We start from the raw sequence: 25,914 nt of genomic DNA, 5'->3' as shown, positions 1-25,914 counted from the left end.
ATTAAAATAAAGAAACTAACCTGTGTTGTCATTTATTCCTTTTTTCAACATGAGCATTAAAGAACAAAATATTTCAACGAAATCCGATAAGTGGCGTATGCTTCCATACTGTAGCGTGTATCAATTATGTCCGAAACCACACACCACGTTGTTCATTGACATGAACACTAACAGTTGTGTGTGGTTGTGCTCAAAGGTTTGAACGTGTTATCCGACTGAAAACTGGAGCCAACAAAATCGCAAACAAGAGGGAAATAGTCAACCGAAATGTTGAAGACGGCATTCAGGCATGAAACGGTGTTGGGTGGAAAATAATCAAGATTGAATTATATCCAGGTTTACTGTACGAGTTTGTCGCAAAAAAAAAATTTGTCATTTGAAAATGCATTCACTTGAGTGCAAGTGACAATCTTTTCACCAGCTTGGGTTACAGAATTATCCTTACTATTTACCCGCAGACGTCAATGATCCTTTGTATTAATTGTAACCACATATGCCAAGCACACAGAAGCCCTGGTGGTGAATAAACACAACTGGCAGCAAGCAGTTAACTCCTTCTTTGAACCTTCTGACAGGACATCAAAGACAAAAGTTTATTTTTATTACAAAGCAAGCCGATCTCATAAGCCAACTTTGGTTACTTTTTTTTGCAAAGGATATCAACAAAAAGGTTATTTTATTGTAAAGCAAGCCGACATCAGAAGCTGACTATGCATTCTGTGAAGTAAGCCATTTTTTTTTTTTTTTTTTGAATATACAAAGACGGCCGAGATATGGAAGCAAACTTGGGTTCCTTTTCAACTGTATTCATGGGAATTTTGAAAATAAATTGAAACAATGAAACAAATTTTAAAGTGACACAATATAGTATTTTGTGCACAGATGTCGATGACCCAGCGTCAAACAGAATATTTGCAGAAAATAGAATCATGTGATGAATTTGTGAAGGCCAGAAGAGAAGCAAACGATTTCGTAAACGAAAGGGAAATAATCAACCGATATATTGAAGACAACTGCCATTCATGTATGACATGGTGTTAGGTGCAAAATAGCCAAGATTAATTTATATCCAAGTCTACTGAATGACGGTATCTTGCAAATAAAAATTATTATTTGAAAACACATTCACTTGAGAGCAAGTGACAATGTTTTCGCCAGCACAGGTTACAAAAGTATCATTATTATTTACCCACAGACATCAGTGCACCTTTGCATTAATTATTACTACAGATGCCAAGCACATAGAAGCCCTGGTGGTAAATAAACACAACTGGCAGCCAGCAGTAAACTTCTTCTTTGAACTTACCAATTGGACATCAAAGACAAAGGTTATTTTTATTACAAAGCAAGCCGACTTTGGACTTGGAAGCTGATTTTTTTTTAAAGGATATCAGTACAAAGGTTATTTTATTGCAAAGCAAGCTGAACTCAGAAGCCGACTATAGATTCTTTTAAGTGTGCTGATTTGTTTTATGTTTTAGCTTCAAATAAACAAAGACGGCAGAGATATGGAAGCTAACTTTGGTTCCTTTTCACCAGTATTCACAAAAATTTTGAAAATAAAGTGATTGTTGTTGTTTCAGGGTTTAATGCCATTTTTCAGCACAAGATAGGCTATACATGGCGGCCAGTATAACTGGTGGAGGAAGAACCCTGGAAAACCCAGGGAAGAACCACCAACCCACGAGAAGCTACTGACAGGCTTTCCCATGTACCCACGCTAGCTGATCCTTGGACTCGAACCCAAGCAGATAGAGGTGAGATGGCAGTGATCTGGAATGGTGAGCGCTTTAGACCACTCGGCCTCTCGAGGCCCAGAAAATAAAGTGAAACAATCGAACAGTTTTTAAAGTTACACAATATAGTGTTTTGTGTGTTAACATCAATGACCCAGCATCATCCAGAAGATTTGGAGAAGAAAAAAAAACGTGATAAATTTGTGAAGACCAGAAGAGAAACAGATCATTTTGCCAACAATATGATCATTAACATGGATGAAACTCTAGTGTACTTTGATCACATTCCTGGATGGACTGACAATAAGATGGGCGTCAATAGTGTGAGAATTAGCAAGACTAGTGCAGATTTGAAAAAATCTGACTTTTGTCCTTGCAGTTTCTGCTTCAGGTGGTGTGTTGCCTCTAACAATTTTTCACAGTAGGAGAAAGCTAAAAAATATTTATGTACCAAAAAAATAGATCGTATGTGTGCAGGAGAAGGGTTGTGTTGATGAGATGCTACTGCAGTTTATTAAAGAGTTTTATCTCAAGTACACAGTTTTATATTTTGTAAAATAAAATTTCAGTTGGAGTGCAATTGCCGACATGCAATTTTTGAATGATCTAAAAGGTGTCCCACAACTTATGACTCGAAAAAATGATGTGTCCCAGAACATACAGTGCACAAAAAATTACTTTTAAAATTAATTATGGTGTCCCAACAAATACGGTGTCCCAACATATATGGTAAGTACGTAGTCAAGTTTCCATGATTTAATGCAATATCTGTCCTGACACTAACATAATGCAGTACTATCAATGAAGTGCTCTGGGTGTACCTCTTCCAATGACTGATAGCTATAAATGAAGTGCTCTGGGGTGTACATCTTCCACTGACTGATAGCTATAAATGAAGTGCTCTGGGTGTACATCTTCCACTGATGATAGCTATAAATGAAGTGCTCTGGGTGTACATCTTCCAGTGACTTACAGCTATAAATGAAGTGCTCTGTGTGTACATCTTCCAATGACTTACAGCTATAAATGAAGTGCTCTGGGTGTACATCTTCCAGTGACTAATAGCTATAAATGAAGTGCTCTGGGTGTACATCTTCCAATGACTTATAGCTATAAATGAAGTGCTCTGGGTGTACATCTTCCACTGACTGATAGCTATAAATGAAGTGCTCTGGGTGTACATCTTCCACTGACTGATAGCTATAAATGAAGTGCTCTGGGTGTACATCTTCCAATGACTGATAACTATAAATGAAGTGCTCTGGGCTGGGTGTACATCTTCCACTGACTGATAGCTATAAATGAAGTGCTCTGGGCTGGGTGTACATCTTCCACTGACTGATAGCTATAAATGAAGTGCTCTGGGGTGTACATCTTCCACTGCCTGATAGCTATAAATGAAGTGCTCTGGGTGTACATCTTTGACTAACTGATAGCTATAAATGAAGTGCTCTGGGGTGTACATCTTCCACTGACTGATAGCCATAAATGAAGTGCTCTGGGGTGTACATCTTCCACTGACTGATAGCTATAAATGAAGTGCTCTGGGTGTACATCTTTGACTAACTGATAGCTATAAATGAAGTGCTCCGGGTGTACATCTTCCACTGACTGATAGCTATAAATGAAGTGCTTTGGGGTGTACATCTTCAACTGACTGATAGCTATAAATGAAGTACTTTGGGTGTACATCTTCCACTGACTGATAGCTATAAATGAAGTGCTCTGGGTGTACATCTTCCAGTGACTGATAGCAATAAATGAAGTGCTCTGTGTGTACATCTTCCAATGACTGATAGCTATAAATGAAGTGCTCTGGGTGTACATCTTTGACTAACTGATAGCTATAAATGAAGTGCTCTGGGTGTACATCTTCCACTGACTGATAGCTATAAATGAAGTGCTCTGGGGTGTACATCTTCAACTGACTGATAGCTATAAATGAAGTGCTCTGGGCTGGGTGTACATCTTCCACTGACATAGCTATAAATGAAGTGCTCTGGGTGTACATCTTCGACTGACTGATAGCTATAAATGAAGGGCTCTGTGGTGTACATCTTCCACTGACTGATAGCTATAAATGAAGTGCTTTGGGGTGTACATCTTCAACTGACTGATAGCTATAAATGAAGTACTTTGGGTGTACATCTTCCAGTGACTGATAGCAATAAATGAAGTGCTCTGGGGTGTACATCTTCCAATGACTGATAGCTATAAATGAAGTGCTCTGGGTGTACATCTTCCAATGACTTACAGCTATAAATGAAGTGTTCTGGGTGTACATCTTCCAATGACTTATAGCTATAAATGAAGTGCTCTGTGTGTACATCTTCCAATGACTGATAGCTATAAATGAAGTGCTCTGGGTGTACATATTCCACTGACTGATTGCTATAAATGAAGTGCTCTGGGTGTACATCTTCCAATGACTGATAGCTATAAATGAAGAGCTCTGGGTTTACATTTTCCAATGACTTATAGCTATAAATGAAGTGCTATGGGGTGTACATCTTCCACTGACTGACAGCTATAAATGAAGTGCTCTGGGTTTACATTTTCCAATGACTTATAGCTATAAATGAAGTGCTATGGGTGTACATCTTCCAATGACTGATAGCTATAAATGAAGTGCTCTGGGTGTACATCTTCCACTGATGATAGCTATAAATGAAGTGCTCTGGGTGTACATTTTCCACTGACTGATAGCTATAAATGAAGTGCTCTGGGTGTACATCTTCCAGTGACTGATAGCTATAAATGAAGTGCTCTGGGTGTACATTTTCCACTGACTGATAGCTATAAATGAAGTGCTCTGGGTGTACATCTTCCACTGACTGATAGCTATAAATGAAGTGCTCTGGGTGTACATCTTCGACTGACTGATAGCTATAAATGAAGTGCTCTGGGTTTACATTTTCCAATGACTTATAGCTATAAATGAAGTGCTATGGGGTGTACATCTTCCACTGACTGACAGCTATAAATGAAGTGCTTTGGGTTTACATTTTCCAATGCCTTATAGCTATAAATGAAGTGCTATGGGGTGTACATCTTCCACTGACTGATAGCTATAAATGAAGTGCTCTGGGTTTACATTTTCTAATGACTTATAGCTATAAATGAAGTGCTTTGGGGTGTACATCTTCCACTGGATGATAGTCAAAGAATTTGGACAGCATTACATCAGTAAACTGTCTTCTTTGACTGTGGAGTATACTTTCTTTGACTGTGGAGTATACTTTCTCCAAATGACCAATAGTTATTTGCCCATAATAATTATTCAGTATTTGCAACAATAATAGCAATGATGAATTCAGAATGTTTTTGGATTAAATCTTGGAGTTCATTATGCTATACAACAAAATAAATATGAAATAAATATAGTCTTTTCTTGATAGCAGTTTTCTGAAATTGCTGTAAAAGCCATACAGACACTGCATATCTGTATAGGGATATACATTTGCAAGGATGAGGTGTAATTCCAACTCTTACATCTCTCACAAAAACCAATACCTTAATCCGATCATCATCAGCTGCTGCACCAGAAGGCGAGATTTTGGCCACTCTCACCAGTTCTTTACGACCATTTTGACTTCCACCACTAAGCTCCAAGCCTACAATAATAAATTAATATCGGTTATATGAAGAAAACTGGAACATCAGCAAATCTCCCATCAATACAAGTAACTCTGTTGCCAATATGCATTTACAAGGATGATGCTTTGTTTCATGCTTACATCAATTTTTACTTGAAATGCAATATGCATATATGCATATATATATATATATATATATATATATATATATATATATATATATATATATATATATAGAGAGAGAGAGAGAGAGAGAGAGAGAGAGAGGGAGAGAGAGAGAGAGGGAGAGACAGAGTGTGTGTTATGTATATTTGATTTAATTACATCTGATTTAATAAATATTTATTTCAATTTAATTGTTTGTCAGTTTTAATTTTTTTTATATTTTTCATTACATGATATTGTAATGTTAATTTATTCACTAGAAATGATACTTTTTTCAGAAAATAGTTTGACCTTGACTGTTAGTTTTTAAACACCAGCTGTTGATCTAAATCCTGACCTTATTTCAAAATTTGTAGCAACCATCATAAATAAGTTCTATTTTAAAATGATTGGTTTGTTGTCAAGGTCACACTGGGTAAATGTGATCTGTAGCAAGTACTTGCCTAATATAACCTTTGAGAAGATAATCATGTGACCCCTAGTTTACATTAATAATATGATATAACCCATGTTCTGGAGAATTAATTTCAGTAAAAGCTGGACTGTTAAACTGTTAGTTGTATGTTGTGCTGTTTGGAGTTATTTCAAATTACTTGGAATCAAAAGGATTCATTGTTTTTTTTCTGGAAAATACATGTGCTCATGTAATAGTGTGGAACAAGAACAGTTTTTTTATAAAAATTTATTCAGCTAACAGAAACCAGAGTGATAATTCTTGTTTCTACAAGGACTTGTAAACTTCAACACTACAGATTGCAGCATACGTCATCATCTTCCATCTTGGATTCTTTGTCGGGATTCGAACGTGAAATCAGAAGAACATTTTGTTATTAGGACTACAAAAAGTTTATTCTTGGATTATTTTTGGATTTGATTCTATAAAACTAAGTTCATATTTTTTCTTTTTTACAGAATTTTTCCAGGGAAATAAATTATTGTGTTTTTTCAAAGCTTGTTGTTTTCACTCTTTCTTGTGTCACTGTTTATTTGAGCCTAAACAAGTGACATAAGAGAGAGAGAGAGAGAGTGAGACAGAGACAAATTCTCTTCACTAGGGGTAATACAATTTGTTTCCAAAAGACAAATTAATTACAAAACAAACATAAAAATCCAAACCAAACTAGAAACATGTACATTGGGTAGTGCCTTGCCAAAGTCATTAATTTCAATGGGATAATGTTGTACAGCAGAAATTTAATTGTAAACAATCAGTTCATGTAGTGGTAATAACAAACTATATGTAGGCAATTAACATCTTTTCAATGAGTGTTCCAATGCTGTATATGATCACTTCCCAGCACTTTGTGAAAACTGATGAGGAATGTCCCTGCCCTGCACTTTGTAAACATTCACAATGAATGTTCCAACCCTGTGCTTTGTAAGCACCCACAATTAAAGTTAAAATCCAGCATTATTTGGGACACCCACAATGAATGTCCCAGCTCTGCACTTTGTGAACCCCACCATGAATGTCCTAGTCCAGCACTTTGTAAACACCTACAAAAAATGTTATGGTCTAGCACTTGGTGAACACCCACAATTAATGTCTTGGTCAAGCACTTTGTGAACACCCACTATTAATGTCTTGGTCCAGCACTTTGTGAACACCCACTATTAATGTCTTGGTCCAGCACTTTGTGAACACCCACAATTAATGTCTTGGTCCAGCACTTTGTGAACACCCACAATGAATATCTTGGTCCAGCACTTTGTGAACACCCACAATGAATGTCCTGGTCCAGCATTCTGTTAAAAGTTATCTACCAAAACTGTCACTGATTTTGGAACTAGGTCAGCAACAAGATACAATGTTTCTATTAGTTGTTTACATAGAAAATAAAATAAAAAATAAAAAAAAATAATTTCTGGAAAATGTCAAATCCAATAAACAATGTCACATTACAATAACATGTAATGGAATAAAACTTTTAAAACTAACAAACAATTAAATTAAATATACATAACAAATGTTACCAGTACAGCAGCAAAGCTCAAAACAAGAGATACCTGGTGGTGGCAAGGGGAGGTAATGGGAAACAGTTATTGCCCTTTGAATATATGAGAGAGACAAGAAAAGACGATTTTCATCTTGTAGTAGGGCTGGATTCACAAGGCAGCAGGCTAATATTCCTAATGTAACACGATTGGGTAATGTATTTAAAGGAGAAAGTATGACAAAGAATTTTTTTAAATATGCAGATTTTTGATATTTCAAAAACCATTTTGCTGCTTATTTTAATCTCAAACAATATGAAAAACATATAAAAGATGTCTTTCAATGTTTATCTGTTTTTAAAAACAAGGAAAAACTATTAGTTACATGGCATGGAAAATTCTGCAAAACATTTTGTAAATGGCAGTACATGCACCTTGGTTATTGCCATAAAAGTAATGAATCTATTTTGATATTTCTTCATCTTTTTTGGATGTCACATATCCTTTCTAAATCATTATCATTTATATGTACTGACTTTTATTTAATTTATCATTTATATGTACTGAATTTTATTTAAATTATTATTTCTAATGTACTGACTGTTATTTAAATTATCATTTATATGTACTGACTTTTATTTAAATTGTCATTTATATGTACTGACTTTTATTTAATCATTTATAATGTATTGACTTTTATTTCAATCATTATCATTTACAATGTATTGACTTTTATTTCAATCATTATCATTTATAATGTACTGACTTTAATTTCAATCATTATCTTTTATAATGCATTGCCTTTTTTTTAAATTCTCATTTATAATGTACTGACTTTCATTTCAATCATTATCTTTTATAATGCACTGCCTTTTTTTAAATTCTCATTTATAATGTACTGACTTTCATTTCAATCATTATCTTTTATAATGCATTGACTTTTTTAAAATTCTCATTTATAATGTACTGACTTTTATTTTAAATCATGATCACTTATAATGTACTTACTTTTATTTCAATCATTATCATTTATAATTTGTTGAATTACATTTTAAATCATTATTTATAATTTGTAAAATCTCGTTTTAAAACATTATAAATTATAATTTCTTGAATTTCATTTTGAATCATTATAATTTATAATTTGTTGAATTTCATTTTTAAGTTGTTATCATTCATAATTTGTTGAATTTAATTTTAAATTGTTATCATTTATAATTTGTTGAATTTCATTTTAAATCATTATAATTTATAATTTGTTGAATTTCATTTTAAATCATTATAATTTATAATTTGTTGACATTCATTTCAAAACACTATCATTTGTAATTTGATGACTGTCATTTTAAATCAACATTTATGATTTGAAAGTTGATACATGATCTGAGCATTTTATGCATTTTTATAATTATTCTTGTTTTTTATGATTTTTTTTAATCATTCAGCCTTTTATAAATTTTGTAACCATTCTTCAACTTTTTTAATGAATTTGTGTATTTATTCCTAGCTTTTTTTAATTTTTTTAATCAATCTGCAACTTTTTTTCAATATATTTTGAACTTGAAAAGTGGCATTCATATGAACATAATAGAAGCATTTGTATTTTGGAGATGTGGCATAAAATCAGCTTCAATGACCTAATACTATCACAGCTTAACCAAACTATTTGCTATAAATTTCAAGGAAACGTAATAATAGATCAAAATGCTTTCTGTGCGGTAAATGTTTAAGACAAGTTGAGTATATTAAATAAAATTATAAATACTATAAGTGTTCAATCTTTAGGCCCCAATGGAAAAAAACCCAACTGTTATGCCTGGTGGCGAAACTTAGACAAAGTGAACCATATAATTCAAAAATTAAGATTTTCTCAATCATAAATTGAGAAAAGTCAAAGCATGACTGATTTGGCAAGAAAGAAGAAAGTTTCATATACAAAAGTATTTAAAGTAATTCTGCCATGCTGTGTACAAATTCCGGACAGGAGTTGGCTGGTGTTGTACTCACATGTACAAATGAAGTTGCATGACTCTGTAGCTGACACCACAAAAACTAACATGAACACAGCATTTAGCCAATAAAGTATGAGACAGATGACAATGACCAATTTTTGGTGGGCTGGTTTTTCAGTTTTGGTAGGCTAGTGCTTCATTCAACAAGTCATATCCACACAAGACTCACCATCAATGCTTCAGAATCTTATCCAAGTGCAAAAAGGATATCAATGTTATGAGAGACAGACATAAAAATGGCAAGGTTTAACATTATACACCCCTTCCACATTCATGGTATTAAACAATTTTTTTATATATGTCATTAAGCATTAAGATATATGCTGTAGTCAATCTAAAGATAGTACTTAACAAAGCAGCTTTGATATTACCAATATTTTCATTTGAAAGAAGGCATAAACCTAACAGTTCATCAATAACATTTCAATCTTAAAGATGGCATAGACTCCACGTAAGAGTCATTGACTCTGTTTCTGTTTTAGAAACTGCATCTTAGCTTTATATATCAGAGACAATTTGCTGAAGGTATTCTATTCCTAACCTTAACATCAGTCTTAGAAGACATTTAGTTGTGCTCGTTTCAGATAATTTAATTCAATCATTCATTGGAATTATAAAGTGCTCTGATATTTGGATTGAATGGCTGTTTTGGAATTACTGTGAATTCATTTAAAGACATTTTGGATTATATCATTGTGATTTATCAAGGCTATCGAACTTCATTCGAATACTATTGGAACTCACTGGGATTACTTGATATTTTTGGACTTTATAAAACTATTTCATTTACCAAACTGCAAATTATTTTTTTATTTTTCACTTTGTATTTTAGTGAAATAAATTATATTTGGAATTTTAAAAGACTTGTTGGCATTCAGATTTTCTTGTTACTTAGTTTAAAGCCATAGAGTCCTAACTTCATTAACATTTTGATCTGAAAGATGGCATAAACCGCACAGGTCATTTTTTTTCTCTCAAACTTTTGAATTTTGTGTTTGAAATCACCTTCAGCTGTTATGTTATAGGTCATTAGTGAAGGGGTACTTTTTTGCATACTTATGTAACAACCCTTACTACATGGTAAGTAGTGATGGGGAACTTTTTCTCATACTTATTTAATAACCCTTACTACATGGCAATTAGTGATGGGGCACATTTTCTCATACTTATGTAACAATCCTGACTATATGGTATTTAGTGATGGGGTACTTATTCTTATACTTATGTAATAACCCTTCCTACACAGTAATTAGTGATGAGGTACTTTTTCTCATACTTATGTAACAATCCTGACTATATAGGAAGTAGTGAGGAAATACTTTTTCTCATATTTATTTAATAACTCTTACTACATGGTAATTAGTGATGGGGTACATATTCTCATACTTAAGTAATAACCCTTCCTACAAGGTAAATAGTGATGGGGTACTTTATCTCATACTTATGTAATAACCCTTCCTACAAGGTAATTAGTGACAGGGTACTTTTTCTCATACTTATGCAACAACCATTACTACATGGTAATTAGTGAGGAAATACTTTTTCTCATATTTATGTAACAACCCTTACTACACTGTAATTAATGATGGCATACTTTTTCTCATATTTATGTAATAACCCTTACTACATGGTAATTAATGATGGCATACTTTTTCTCATACTTATGTAACAACCCTTACTACATGGTAATTAGTGACAGGGTACTTTTTCTCATACTTGTGTAATAACCCTTGCTAGATGGGGATAGATATTCAACTAAAAGTAGGACAAGAAAATGTTGAATTTTAAGCAACTTTAAGGACAAAAAAACCAGCTGATATTTAAGCAACTTTGGACTGTTTTGGCTATTCCTATATCTATAAAAAATTTGAACATATCAAGCACTCTAATATTTCATCAGCAATCATTGTTCCTAAAATAAATCTTATATGGGTTTTTTGGCATGAAAAATGTGTGAATTTGTGTATAAGCATCACTATATGAAGCTCTGTCAGATTCCATTTTACCTAAACTGAGCTTGGTTTTGGACAGGCAAACCACAATAGCTCCTTTTAATTTATCATTTTACCTAAACTGGGCTTGGTTTTGGACAGGCAAACCACAATAACTCTTTTTAATTTCTCATTTAACCTAAACTGGGCTTGGTTTTAGACAGGCAAACCACAATTGCTCCTTTTAATTTCTCATTTTACCTAAACTGGGTTTGGTTTTAGACAGGCAAACCACAATCGCTCCTTTTAATTTCTCATTTTCATCTGATCCGGAAGAGCCATTACTGTGAAAAGAAATTAACACTATAAGAGAAAGATAAACAAGGCCAAATTAAAAACTTCTGTGTGTTTCTGGTTACCTGACTGACCCATTTTTTCCTGCTAAAATTACATTATTAAAAAAAATTGAAAATGGAAAAGTAATTGGAGACAAAAGTAAGAATGGTATGTAAATAGGATTGAAATTAAATTCTTGATGCAAATTATGCTTATTTTCTAGCTTATGCTTCATTTAAATCTGTCCCTTCCTACATACTGTAACCACAACCACAAGTTTTTTTTATTTGGCCCAACAGTTAATTATCTAACAAAATGCTACTTGTTTCACCATCATTATGACATTTTTATGAAATTATGGAATTTTTACAGATTTTCTATATAATTTTTTTACTCTGTGCCCTTCTTTCTCATTAAAAACCCATCAGAGAGAGCAAATTTATTGTCTGTGACCTTTACCATAAATATTTTGAAGGAAAAAAAAAGTCCAGTTCATGCTTCCAAATTGTTCTGCTATTTATTACAAACATTTATTACATTTATATTACAAACATTAATAATAGCTTCTGCTATTTATTACAAACATTTATTACATTTATATTACAAACATTAATAATAGCTTCTGCTATTTATTACAAACATTTTACCTTACAATAAAACCTGGACAAGGAGTAACATAAAGCAACCTGCAAAATCCCTTCTATATCAATACTTTTAAAGTATGACTTTGTTAACATTTAAAGGCAAATTAGCAAAATAATGACTATATGGTGTTAATTTACAGTAAAGTTCTAAACATGTAAAAATGAAGAACTGCATCAAACCTGTAAGAAGAAAGACCCTTCCATATAAAGATAAACCCTTCCATTTTAAAGTAAACCCTTCTATATAAATATAAACACAACGTAGAACAAGGCAAAAATACAAAAGGCATTTTGAAGTAATGAGTTGAAATAACATTTTCTGAAGAAAAAACAAACCTTCAAAACAGTAATTTTCACTTAAGCATCAACTAGGACTCTATACAATCGGCAGATAACTCCATCACTGGTCAGCTCCATTATATTGACAGGACTCTGTTCCTTTAGCAAAGATGCTGGCTATCATGCAAACAAAGATCTGCATTCCTGCCCAACCAATATTACATTAAATGATTTCAGGACCACTTCCCATAATCTTTAAAAAAAACTTCACAGATTTTGAGGTTGTGAGAAAGAAAGAGTTATGTTTCTTGAATACCAATCTTAGTAGTATGCTGGTAATTATGTCTAAGTCTACCTTTGCTTTGCATCACTGCTTTCATCTGAAATTTCATGGTCAAGATACTGGAACCGGTGTGAAATACTGTGTACTGGAGTGGATTTTTTACTGGCATCATCTGGAATGTTCTCCTGCATGATTTTTATCACTTCCTTTTTGGTTGCTACCTCCCACTTGTACTGGTCTACTGGCTTGATGTGAAAATGGCCATCTTCATCTGTATGAAATGAAAATAAAAACATTACTTGCTTTTTTTTTTATCTTTACTGTCATAATAAACAAAACAAACATAGGCTGGCTACAGCAACCAAACATTACTGTTTCTGGTATGACAGTATATAACAATCTGTGCTCTATATTTTCAAACAACTAGGGCTGCCTTGTTGTATTTCTGCAATACATAAAATTGTAAATTCCAAGAATAAATACACTTTTATAAATCAAATGAATTTATGATACTTATCATTTATGGTTAATGGAGGCAATTTGTTTCAAGGAGATACATTTTAAGACCTGTATTAATTATGGAAAATAGCCAAGTCCTGGATGCTCTTGTTAATGGAGGAGATACATTTTGAGACCTGTATTAATTATGGAAAATAGCCAAGTCCGGGATGCTCTTTCATTAAACTTTTAAAAGTATGAAGTCTATTAGGAAATGAAAAGCTTTATGGTACTTTAGTCTAAATCACTGGAACATGTCTGAGTGATATAGAATCTAGCTAGTCTGAATCAGTGGAACATGTCTGAGTAATATGGAATCTAGCTAGTTTTTCTCAATCACTTGAACATGTCTGAGTCATATAGAATCTAGCTAGTTTGTCTGAATCACTGGAACATGTCTCAGTAATATAGAATCTAGCTAGTCTGAATCACTGGAACATATCTGAGTGATATGGAACCTAGCTAGTCTCAATCACTGGAACATGTCTGAGTAACAGAATCTAGCTAGCTGGTCTGAATCATGGGAACATGTCTGAATAATATAGAATCTAGCTAGTCTGAATCACTGGAACATATCTGAGTAATATGGAATTTAGTTAGCTAGTCTGAATCATTGGAACATGTCTGAATAAAATATAGAACCTTTCTATTCTGAATCACTGGAACATGTCTGAGTAATACAGAATCTAGCTAGTCTGAATCACTGGAACATGCCTTAGTAATATGGAATCTAGCTAGTTAATCTGAATCAATGGAACATGTTTGAGTAATATAGAATCTGGCTAGTCTGAATCACTGGAACATGCATGAGTAATATGGAATCTAGCTATTCTGAATCACTGGAACATGTCTGAGTAATACAGAATCTAGCTAGTTAGTCTGAATCATTGGAACATGTCCAACTAATATAAAATCTATCTAGTCTGAATCACTGGAATATATCGGACTAATATAGAATTTAGCTAGCCTGAATCACTGGAACATGCCTCAGTAATATAGAATCTAGTTAGCTAGTCTGAATCATTGGAACATGTCTGAATAATATAGAATCTAGCTAGTTTGAATCACTGGAACATGTCTGAGTAATATAGAATCTAGCTAGTCTGAATCACTGGAGCATGCCAGAGTAATATGGAATCCAGCTAGCTAATCTGAATCAATGGAACATGTCTGAATAATATGGAATCTATCTAGTCTGAATTACTGGAACATATCAGACTAATATAGAATCTAGCTATTCTGAATCACTGGAACATTACTGAGTAATATAGAATTTAGCTAGTCTGAATCAATGGAACATGCATGAGTAATATGGAATCTAGCCAGTCTGAATCACTGGAACATGAGTAATATAGAATCTAGCTAGCTAGACCGAATCATGGGAACATGTCTGAATAAAATAGAATCTAGTTAGTCTGAATCACTAGAACATGTCTGAGTAATATAGAATCTAGCTAGTTTGTCTGAATCACTGGAACATGTCCAAGTAATATAGAATCTAGCTAGTCTGAATCACTGGCACATGTCTGAGTAATATAGAATCTAGTAAGTTTGTCTGAATCACTGGAACATGTCTGAGCAATATGGACTCTAGTTAGTCTGAATCAATAGAACATGTCTGAGTAATATGGAATCTAGCTAGTTTTTTTCTGAATCAATGGACTGTCTCTGAGAAATCCAGAATCTAGCTAGCTAGTCTGAATCAATGGAATATGTCTGAGGTAAGCTCGATTCATCTGAACATCTCTTAGTAATATTTTGTATTGCTAAAAATCATTTCAAAGCAATGAAAAATTGTGTGCTATCAAATCATTTGTCAGTCAGTTTAACTTCCATAGAACAGTGCCTTCCTTAGCCATGCAAAATATGGCATATATTGTGTAATCTGCTGCACCATTCTGAAGGAATAGACATTTAATGGATGCAACAGAAAAATGTACAGTGTATATGGAAACATCAACTGTCTGGCTGCAGATATTATCCATAGAATTTAAATGTTAAAACTGCACATATGTTTACATGAAACAAGCATTACATTATATGAAAAATCATGTCAGCTATTCATAAACAAAAGCTCAACTGAGTCAGTATATTATATGCATATTTACATTCAGAGTACATGTAGTCACACACACAGACATACACACACACAGAGCACTGATAATAAGATATATTTATATATGGTCATAATAAACAAAAAATTTAAATGAATATGCTCCAACTAGGTATACTGTGTATATACAGTCCAACTATGTACACTGTGTATATACAGTCCAACTAGGTACACTGTGTATATACAGTCCAACTAGGTACACTGTATATACAGTCCAACTAGGTACATTGTGTATATACAGTCCAACTAGGTACACTGTGTATATACAGTCCAACTAGGTACAATGTGCATATACAGTCCAACTAGGTACACTGTGTATATACAGTCCAACTAGGTACACTGTGTATATACAGTCCAACTAGGTACATTGTGTATATACAGTCCAACTAGGTACAATGAGCATATACAGTCCAACTAGGTACACTGTGTATATATAGTCCAACTAGGTACACTGCATATATACAGTCCAACTAGGTACACTGTGTATACAGTCCAACTAGGTACACTGTGTATATACAGTCCAACTAGGTACATTGTGTATATACAGTCCAACTAGGTACATTGTGTATATACAGTCCAACTAGGTACACTGCATATATACAGTCTAACTAGGTACACTGTGTATATACAGTCCAACTAGGTACACTGTGTATATACAGTTCAACTAGGTACACTGTGTATATACAGTCCAACTAAGTACACTGCATATATACAGTCCAACTAGGTACACTGTGTATATACAGTCCAACTAGGTACACTGTGTATATTCAGTCCAAAAGTAGTGAGACAATAAAGTGGAAGGTTAGTGAATATATACTTGCGTTGTAATGTATTTGTTAAATTGAACAGGCTACAATTTTCAACCATTGAATTATAATTGCATGCATTTTTATTTGTACATTCCCTAATTTCCTTTTTTGGGATTCAATCCATTCCAAGTTAATGATCCTGAATATTGAAAACTTTTTTTAAAGAGTTTTTTATTTGGTTTTGGGATGGAAAAGTAGTTAGCTGATATTGATCTTAAACTGGGAGTGTTGCCTTGTTTTCTACCATGAAATAGTTAATTGAGCAGATATATATATATATATATATATATATATATATATATATATATATATATATATATATATATATATATATATATATATATATGGTCACAAAAACTTATAATGTTGCAAATACAAAACAACTATCCAACATTTCAAGCTGAACAAGCTCTTCATCAAAAGAAACAATATATATCCACAAAACAAATGCTCAACACCAAACAAACACTAAACAAACAAAAAAAAAACATTAAACATAAAGGTCAAAATAAACTCTAAACTCCTACATATTTGAATAATGGTGAAATATGCAAACAAGGGATACAAAAAAAAATAGAATAAAAACAAATGATGAACTTAAAAATCAGCCATAAAACAGGTCAACCACATAACTGTTTTATCCTGCCATCAGCTCAACAGACTCAAATAATGGGTTATCCTGCCTATCACGCCGAGAAGCAGAGTATATTGATCAAACTCCAGCTAGGAATAAAGGATGGACACCATGCAAGGCAACTAATCAATGCAGTCTATAAAATATACAACAGAAAGAAATTACATCCTGATAAGTTATGCATGGATGTACTAAGGAGGTGTGTCAAGAATATGGCGTAGGGGAGATAATTGACAAGAGTTCAAATAATAGTAATAATAATAGTAACAGTGCATGCAAAGAGTTATGGAATATTTACTTGGGTAAATAAAATTGCAAAACACAACACATGTCTCATTAACTCATGCCTAGCTGTAGTTTTGATAAGATTGCATTAGGAAGATGAGACATTTATTTAGGCTGAATTCCCAATGAGTTTTCAATTATATCCAACATTATTCCTTATGCGTATATTTTGATATCTTGAGGTACTTGACTGAATGCTCAGTAAATCATCTTGAGGTACTCAGCTAGATGCCCAGTAAAGCATGTTGAGGGACTTGACTGAATGCCCATTAAAGCATCTCAAGGGATTTGACTGAATGCCCAGTAAAGCATCTCAAGGGACTTGACTGAATGCCCATTAAAGCATCTCAAGGGACCTGACTGAATGCCCATTAAAGCATCTCAAGGGACTTGACTGAATGCCCAGTAAAGAATATTGAGGGACTCAATTGAATGCCTAGTAAAATATCTCGAGGGACTCAACTTAAGGCCCAGTAAAGTATCCCTTTCAAATTTTTCTTTGTAGTAATTCATATTCTGAAATCAAGAGTTTCACTAAAGTATTGAATGGTGCAAATCTTGCATGTTAAAGAATAGATTACATTGCAAGTACTACACCCTAACTTCTGACTGATAGCATAGCTAACTCCTTTTGTCAAACTTCTGAATGACATGGTCTTGGACACATCTTTGCGAATTAGATGATGTTTGTCCTTGCATATGGCCTGAATCTGAGGTCTTGTTGAAAGATACCATGGCAGATACCAGTTGGTCCTTCAAATTTGTACATCTATGGTATGATGCCATAAGAACTTCTTGAAATATGCCTTTCAAATGTTTCAGATTTTTACATCTCTGCCATGAAGCCATATGAACTTCTTGAAATATCCCTTTCAAATGTTTCAGATTTTTACATCTCTGCCATGAAGTCATTGGAACTTCTTGAAATATCCCTTTCAAATGTTTCAGATTTTTACACCTCTGCCATGAAGCCATAGGAACTTCTTGAAATATCCCTTTCAAATGTTTCAGATTTGTACATGTATGCCATGGAGCCATAGGAACTTCCTGAAATATCCCTTTCAAATGTTTCAGATTTTTACGTCTCTGCCATGAAGCCATAGGAACTTCTTGAAATATGCCATTCAAATGTTTCAGACTTTTACATGTATGCCTGAAGCCAGAGGAACTTCTTGAAATATGCCTTTCAAATGTTCAGAGGATGTATGCCTGAAGCCATAGCAACCTCTTGAAATATGCCTTTCAAATGTTTCAGACTTTTACATGTATGCCTGAAGCCAGAGGAACTTCTTGAAATATCCCTTTGAAATGTTTCAGATTTGTATGTCTATGCCATGAAGCCATAGGAACTTCTTGAAATATTCCTTTCAAATGTTTCAGACTTTTACATCTATGCTATGAAGCCAGAGGAACTCTTGAAATATGCCTTTCAAATGTTTCAGAGGATTCAATCTTGTCATAATTTGTCTGAATGATCTTTGTAAGTTTTGGGCATCAGGGTGGAAAGTAACCATGAAGGGTATGTGTATTTTGCTTTTCTTGGTTTTGTTTTGCTGCCCCTTATGATTTCCATTTTGGTTTTATATTGTTAATAAATCTACACCCGCTTAGAGGTCTACTGAGTGCCACAGTGAGAAGCTTGTGCTCATGAAAACACTGGCATACAAAGGGGCCTTTAAGTGCTGCCAACTGCAAGTCTATTCATTTATAGGAAGTGTTGGTTGTTGAATACAAAACTTAAACTTATGAACAGGTTTTAAAAATTCAATTAAATAGTATTTAGCGGGGAAAGTTCAGGTTGACCATCCCATGCTTCCTTGCAGACCATGATATCTACCTCATATGGCATGATCCTGTAAAAAGAACAAACACCCATAGCTATAAGGAGTGTTATCTGGAAGGTTAGTTTTTGTTGGGAGTGTACAGATTGTATAAGGAGTGTTATCTGGAAGGTTAGTTTTTGTTGGGAGTGTACAGATTGTACCTTGATATGTCAAGGCAGTTTTTCCATGAAAGGTCAAAGGTAATAATAAAAAAATTCAGAATTTTTTTTGGTGGGATAGTTGTTTCTTAAGTGAATGACTGGCCTCTCCAGGTTCTCTTGTTTGAATATTTAACCTTCCTGGTTTGGGGTCACCTTGTAGGAAGTAAGTCAGTGTTTTGTCATCAATGTGACATATGGTAGGTCTAAGACACAGTTTTAGCATTTTCAACTGTTGGGTCATAACTGAGTTTCTGATAAAATAATAAAATAAAATAGAGACAAACAGTCATACATATAATTATATTGTTATAAAGGATATACAATATATCAATTTATATCTTATCGAGATTATCCTATACTTGTCTAGATGCAATTTGATTTAGTGCATTGGCATTAAGGCCATTAGGATACAAAGTACCTAATTTATGAATCCAGTAAGTTTATTTTATGAGTCTATTCATGTCACCATGCACAATTTTTGGCATTTGTGTTGTTTTTTTATCCCAATTCTGAGTTTCTTATAAAATCTCTTGTCTGGAAGTTGTCTGTTCACTTTACTAACTTCAGTTATGTTGTCAGATGTATTCATGATAACAACACAGGATCTTGTGTCTGCTGGCTTGTTAACAATATCCTCTCTCTTGTGCATTTTTTCAGTGACTATTTCCTGCTAGTTTAAAATGTCCTTTTTGGTTTGGCTCTGTTCCTTAAAGTTAGTGTCATTTTCCATATTTTTATGTAAGATCCTGAGATCATTGTATTTGCTGGACAGGTCAAGCAGATTTAAATATTTTACCAGCACATACTCTGTATATAACTTGACACTGGCCATAGAAACTCAGTTAACATTGTAGCAACTTGTCCACAAGTACCAGACACAAAAAAGAGGATAAGATGGTCCCCTATCTAGCTCCTCATTTGATACTGAACCATCTAGACCAGTATAGGATAATCTCGATAAGATGGTCCCCTATCTATCTCCTCATTCGATATTGAACCATCTAGACAAGTATAGGATAATCTCAATAAGATGGTCCCCCTATCTAGCTCCTCATTCGATATTGAACCATCGTGACAAGTAGAGGATAATCTCGATAAGATGGTCCCCTATCTATCTCCTCATTCAATATTGAACCATCTAGACAAGTATAGGATAATCTCGATAAGATGGTCCCCTATCTAGCTCCTCATTCGATATTGAACCATCTAGACAAGTATAGGATAATCTCGATAAGATGGTCCCCTATCTATCTCCTCAATCGACATTGAACCATCGTGACAAGTAGAGGATAATCTTGATAAGATGGTCCCCTATCTAGCTCCTCATTCAATATTGAACCATCTAGACAAGTATAGGATAATCTCGATAAGATGGTCCCCTATCTATCTCCTCATTCGATATTGAACCATCTAGACCAGTATAGGATAATCTCAATAAGATGGTCCCCTATCTAGCTCCTCATTCGATACTGAACCATCTAGACAAGTATAGGATAATCTCGATAAGATGGTCCCCTATCTAGCTCCTCATTCGATATTGAACCATCTAGACGAGTATAGGATAATCTCGATAAGATGGTCCCCTATCTATCTCCTCATTCAATATTGAACCATCTAGACAAGTATAGGATAATCTCGATAAGATGGTCCCCTATCTAGCTCCTCATTCGATACTGAACCATCTAGACAAGTATAGGATAATCTCGATAAGATGGTCCCCTATCTATCTCCTCAATCGACATTGAACCATCGTGACAAGTAGAGGATAATCTTGATAAGATGGTCCCCTATCTAGCTCCTCATTCAATATTGAACCATCTAGACAAGTATAGGATAATCTCGATAAGATGGTCCCCTATCTATCTCCTCATTCGATATTGAACCATCTAGACCAGTATAGGATAATCTCGATAAGATGGTCCCCTATCTAGCTCCTCATTCGATATTGAACCATCTAGACAAGTATAGGATAATCTTGATAAGATGGTCCCCTATCTATCTCCTCATTCGATATTGAACCATCTAGACCAGTATAGGATAATCTCAATAAGATGGTCCCCTATCTAGCTCCTCATTTGATACTGAACCATCTAGACAAGTATAGGATAATCTCGATAAGATGGTCCCCTATCTAGCTCCTCATTCGATATTGAACCATCTAGACGAGTATAGGATAATCTCGATAAGATGGTCCCCTATCTATCTCCTCATTCAATATTGAACCATCTAGACAAGTATAGGATAATCTCGATAAGATGGTCCCCTATCTAGCTCCTCATTCGATACTGAACCATCTAGACAAGTATAGGATAATCTCGATAAGATGGTCCCCTATCTATCTCCTCAATCGACATTGAACCATCGTGACAAGTAGAGGATAATCTTGATAAGATGGTCCCCTATCTAGCTCCTCATTCAATATTGAACCATCTAGACAAGTATAGGATAATCTCGATAAGATGGTCCCCTATCTATCTCCTCATTCGATATTGAACCATCTAGACCAGTATAGGATAATCTCGATAAGATGGTCCCCTATCTAGCTCCTCATTCGATATTGAACCATCTAGACAAGTATAGGATAATCTCGATAAGATGGTCCCCTATCTATCTCCTCATTCAATACTGAACCATCTAGACAAGTATAGGATAATCTCGATAAGATGGTCCCCTATCTATCTCTTCATTCGATATTGAACCATCAAGACAAGTATAGGATAATCTCGATAAGATGGTCCCCTATCTATCTCCTCATTCGATATTGAACCATCTAGACCAGTATAGGATAATCTCGATAAGATGGTCCCCTATCTATCTCCTCATTCAATATTGAACCATCTAGACAAGTATAGGATAATCTTGATTTGCTCTTTGTATAATCTGATATATATTGCCCATTATTTTCAAGATTTTTCCATGAATTCCAATAAAGTTTCAGAGTAGAGGAGAATGCCAAATGGCCTCAAGGGCCTTTTGAATATTCAGAAAGGAAGCATGGGTAGGAGTACCACAGTCAGAGTTAATGACCTCCTGAAGATTAAAAGAGGCAGTGAGGCAGATTAGATTCCTTTGAAAGAATTGCTGTTGTGGATTAGGGAATAGAGTTTCCTTAATCACCAAGAAGTTATTAATCTTTGCTTGTACAACTTTCTCAATATTTGATGCACTGGTAACAAGAACACTGACTGATAGTTATCAGTATCAGATATGCTTTTCCAATTCATTTTGTAATGAGTATTATAAAGTTGAAAATTTGATGACTGTATTATTTTGAAGGTGATAATGATTACCTTTCAACTTTTTTTAGGTAAAGAATGTACTGCATAGTTCTTGCCCAATGATTTCATCATCTACAGATTCTTGTTTCTGTATGTGCCTCTTAGAACAAATGTTTCAGATCATAGACTGTTATCTCAATTGAGTTATAAACATCTTTGTCATAAATATCTTAATTTTTAAATGTGTAGAACAATCTGTAAAAACACTAGATACCAAAGGTCAAAGGTCAGAACAGGTTTTACCACATAACAAATTTCAATACAAGATTTGTCTGTTGTTGCATTAAAGTAGTCTAAAAATATTCTCTGAAGGAATGAAGATGCAAAGTTTTGTTAAATAAACCAACAAGATCTACACCTATAATTCTGTCATTTATGTTTTCCATTGATACATTTTTCATTCCAACTGTTTATTTAAAAAATAACTGTGATCCCTGATTTGCCAGCCCAAATTTCTGGAATCTGATGTCTCTTCACACAGACATGTTATCTCCCTTTTCTCAAAAGCAAGCTTTATGTATTTAGTTTTTTGTTTAACCATAAAAATAATCTAAAGCAAGGAGATTCTATGACTTTATGTGCAGTTTATTATTGAATGATAGAACATACATAAAATTAATTTGTTATTGCTTAATATGCCAGTAAGGGACCCATGATGTGTAATTACATAGGGACCCATGATGTGTAATTACACAGGGACCCATGATGTGTAATTACATAGGGACCCATGATGTGTAATTACACAGGGACCCATGATGTGTAATTACATAGGGACCCATGATGTGTAAATACACAGGGCTGAGTGGTGTTACTTAACAATAGTAGCCTACCTAACCAAATCTGGCCATAGACAGCTGTTCATGTCATGGTGTGAAGAGTGGAAACGTAAAACCCAAAACACATAAATATAACCCCATTGCCCCCACATTTCACCATTATCCCATGATGGAGATAAGCCTCATCCAAAAAAGTCACAACTCTTTTGAAAATAAAGTGATCAGTCTTACGCCACATTCAGAAGAACAAATTTTGGGAATAACTAACAAAAACTGTCAGAGCAAAAGTAATTTGTTCATATACACATTTTTAAATAATAAACATAAAATATAGAAAGTTTCATATTGACTGATTAAAAACTGAGGCTAGACAAACTTGAGCTCAAAGTTATTAAAGGCAACAACTCAAACAAACATTTGTAAAACAGTGGCTTGTTGAAAAAAAAGTATCTACAGATGATGGTTATAATGATTCCCAAGTTTCAAAGTGATCCATTTAAATTTGTGAGACTAGATGCATTCAAATAAATCTGTCATACACTGCAAAAAAGTTAAAAGGCAATAACTCTTTAAACATTGTGGGGAACACAAAGATTTGATGCAAAATGCATGTTAAGATGATAGCCATAATATTTATCCAGTTTCACAGCAATCCATTCTAAATTGCAGAACTTGTTGCACTAAAAAGACAGAAGGAAGGATGTATGATTTGCCTATTTGTTATATATTGTGTATTCTATTAAACGAACCTCGACATAATGAATAAATATCACTAATTTTAGCTACATTAAGGTTTAAGAAAATGCCAGGATACAGCCCAAGTAATGATCTAAATTTGCAAAAAGTGTTTCTTCAAGATGAACAAGATCTCGAGGTGACAAATATTAGCTTTCATAAAAGCAGCAATGTTTGATTCAACAGTTATTTGACAGTAACTACTTGTTAGTAAAATACATCAATACAACAAAAATGAACACTGATGTCATGCATGTGTAACGTTTTAGCAAACAAATGTCAACTGTGCACATCAGGGCTTACTGTCTGTGATTCGTGACAGACTGGTACACTAGCTGTGATGGAGTATTCACTGGTACAACAGATAGAATACCTTCACCCGAGGAACAGCTACTATCCAAGTCAGACTCAAATATGTTATCAGATTTGGAGTGGTCTAGAGAAGAAGACATAGTAGGATTGCATAAATTGCACATTTTAAATGATTGTAACGGATCATTATAAGATAAATCAACTCTTATAAACAACATAAACTCTGAACTAGTAACTAAACCATTGGATACATTCAAAAAGCCATGGTCACTGAACCATTGGATACATTCAGTCATGGTCAGTAACCATTTGATACATTCTAAAAACATCAAGGTCAGTAACCATTTAATACATTTAAAAAGTCACTGTGAAGTATCGAATTTTGAATTACAGAAAATTTTAAAGTTGAATGCATTGAGCAATTAAAGTCTTATCGCAGTTAAGCCAGAAAAGTCTTTGTGAAGGGGTCACTTTGACCTTTCTTCGTTCATCTCCCCGCCCATGTCAGTGTAAACTTCAAAGGAACAGCATTCCGACTCAGTGAAATTGACATGGGTATCTTAACACGGTCCTTAGAACGTAAACATTTGAGCTACCAACCCTAACCGCTTGGTAGGAACCTATGTCCACTGATCATATTTTCAAAGGAAAATTGTCATGCACTGTCGCACACAGATTCTGAGCTGTCTAAATCTGATGAAAGGAATTATTTCTTTGAGAAAGATTAGGGACCACTGCCTATGATCAGGTAGAATAAATTAGGGCATACACTTTAGAGCAATCTGACTTTAAAGTGATGACCCTAGTCAAAATTCTTTAGTCTGGAAATTTCCTAGAATAGGAAACTTAGTCGACTCTTGGGAGGCATAAAGACATTAGTGCTTTCCTCATGAAGCAAGGAAGGGACCAATTGGTCATCGTGTAAAAAGAAAGGCATGTTTAGTGCTAGGATGCACAAGTCCTGAATGAAACAGTGACAAGGTATGCAATTTTAGTTTCACATAATATTCTGTTATTTGATTGTTTGTTTAATGAAAATGTTTTTGTCATGACTAGGTTTCATATTATGTATCATTTATTCAATTCATGGAAATGTGTTGATGCTAGAGTTGCTATGCAATTTATTTTAGTCAGTTTCATGGAAAGTGTTGTTGCTAGAATTGTTATGCAATTTACCTTTTAATTTTACAATTAGTTCACTGGCAGAATTGATTGCATGTGATCCAAATGTCTATATGTGTAGGATTTCATATGGTTATATGAAATAACTTCCTTTGTTGTTAGGACGCTACAGATCATTGTGAGTAAACGATAATTGCCTAATTATATCTGATTTTGTAGTGCTTGCATAATCTTGTAGTTAAGGAATGTCAGGAGTTATATTTCTTTGAATTTCATGCAACAGATATCGAACATGTAGTAGCATATGTAAAATAATACGGTAATATTTGGTAGACGTTCACGTGGTAATTTAAGACTTGCCACTGGAAAGCAAGGTTAATGTCCTACCGTACTAAGACAGAACTTACGCGGTGTGTGGATAGCAACATGCTCTGAATAACATTAAGTGAAT

At 34.1% G+C, this 25,914-nt stretch overlaps 1 protein-coding gene across 2 annotated transcripts in view; it reads right to left on the bottom strand.

Annotated features, from left to right (window-relative positions):
- Nucleotides 1-13,049: 13,049 nt before the first annotated feature.
- LOC149794935 (uncharacterized) overlaps nucleotides 13,050-25,914 on the bottom strand; it is a 114,923-nt gene continuing 102,058 nt past the window's right edge. For both annotated transcript variants that reach the window (XM_089964596.1, XM_089964595.1), the window contains exons 13-14: nucleotides 24,333-24,465; nucleotides 13,050-13,188 (exon numbers count right to left, since the gene is read on the bottom strand). In XM_089964596.1, coding sequence (XP_089820722.1) covers nucleotides 13,185-13,188; nucleotides 24,333-24,465 — 137 coding nt within the window. In that variant the 3' untranslated portion in view covers nucleotides 13,050-13,184. The remainder of the gene's footprint in view (nucleotides 13,189-24,332; nucleotides 24,466-25,914) is intronic.

Source organism: Sinohyriopsis cumingii, chromosome 7 (assembly GCF_028554795.1).
Source record: "Sinohyriopsis cumingii isolate HCF-2022 chromosome 7, ASM2855479v2, whole genome shotgun sequence".
Taxonomy (NCBI): Eukaryota; Metazoa; Mollusca; class Bivalvia; order Unionida; family Unionidae; genus Sinohyriopsis; species Sinohyriopsis cumingii.
Note: the sequence above shows the minus strand (reverse complement) of the source record. Positions and strands in the feature narration are given on the sequence as shown.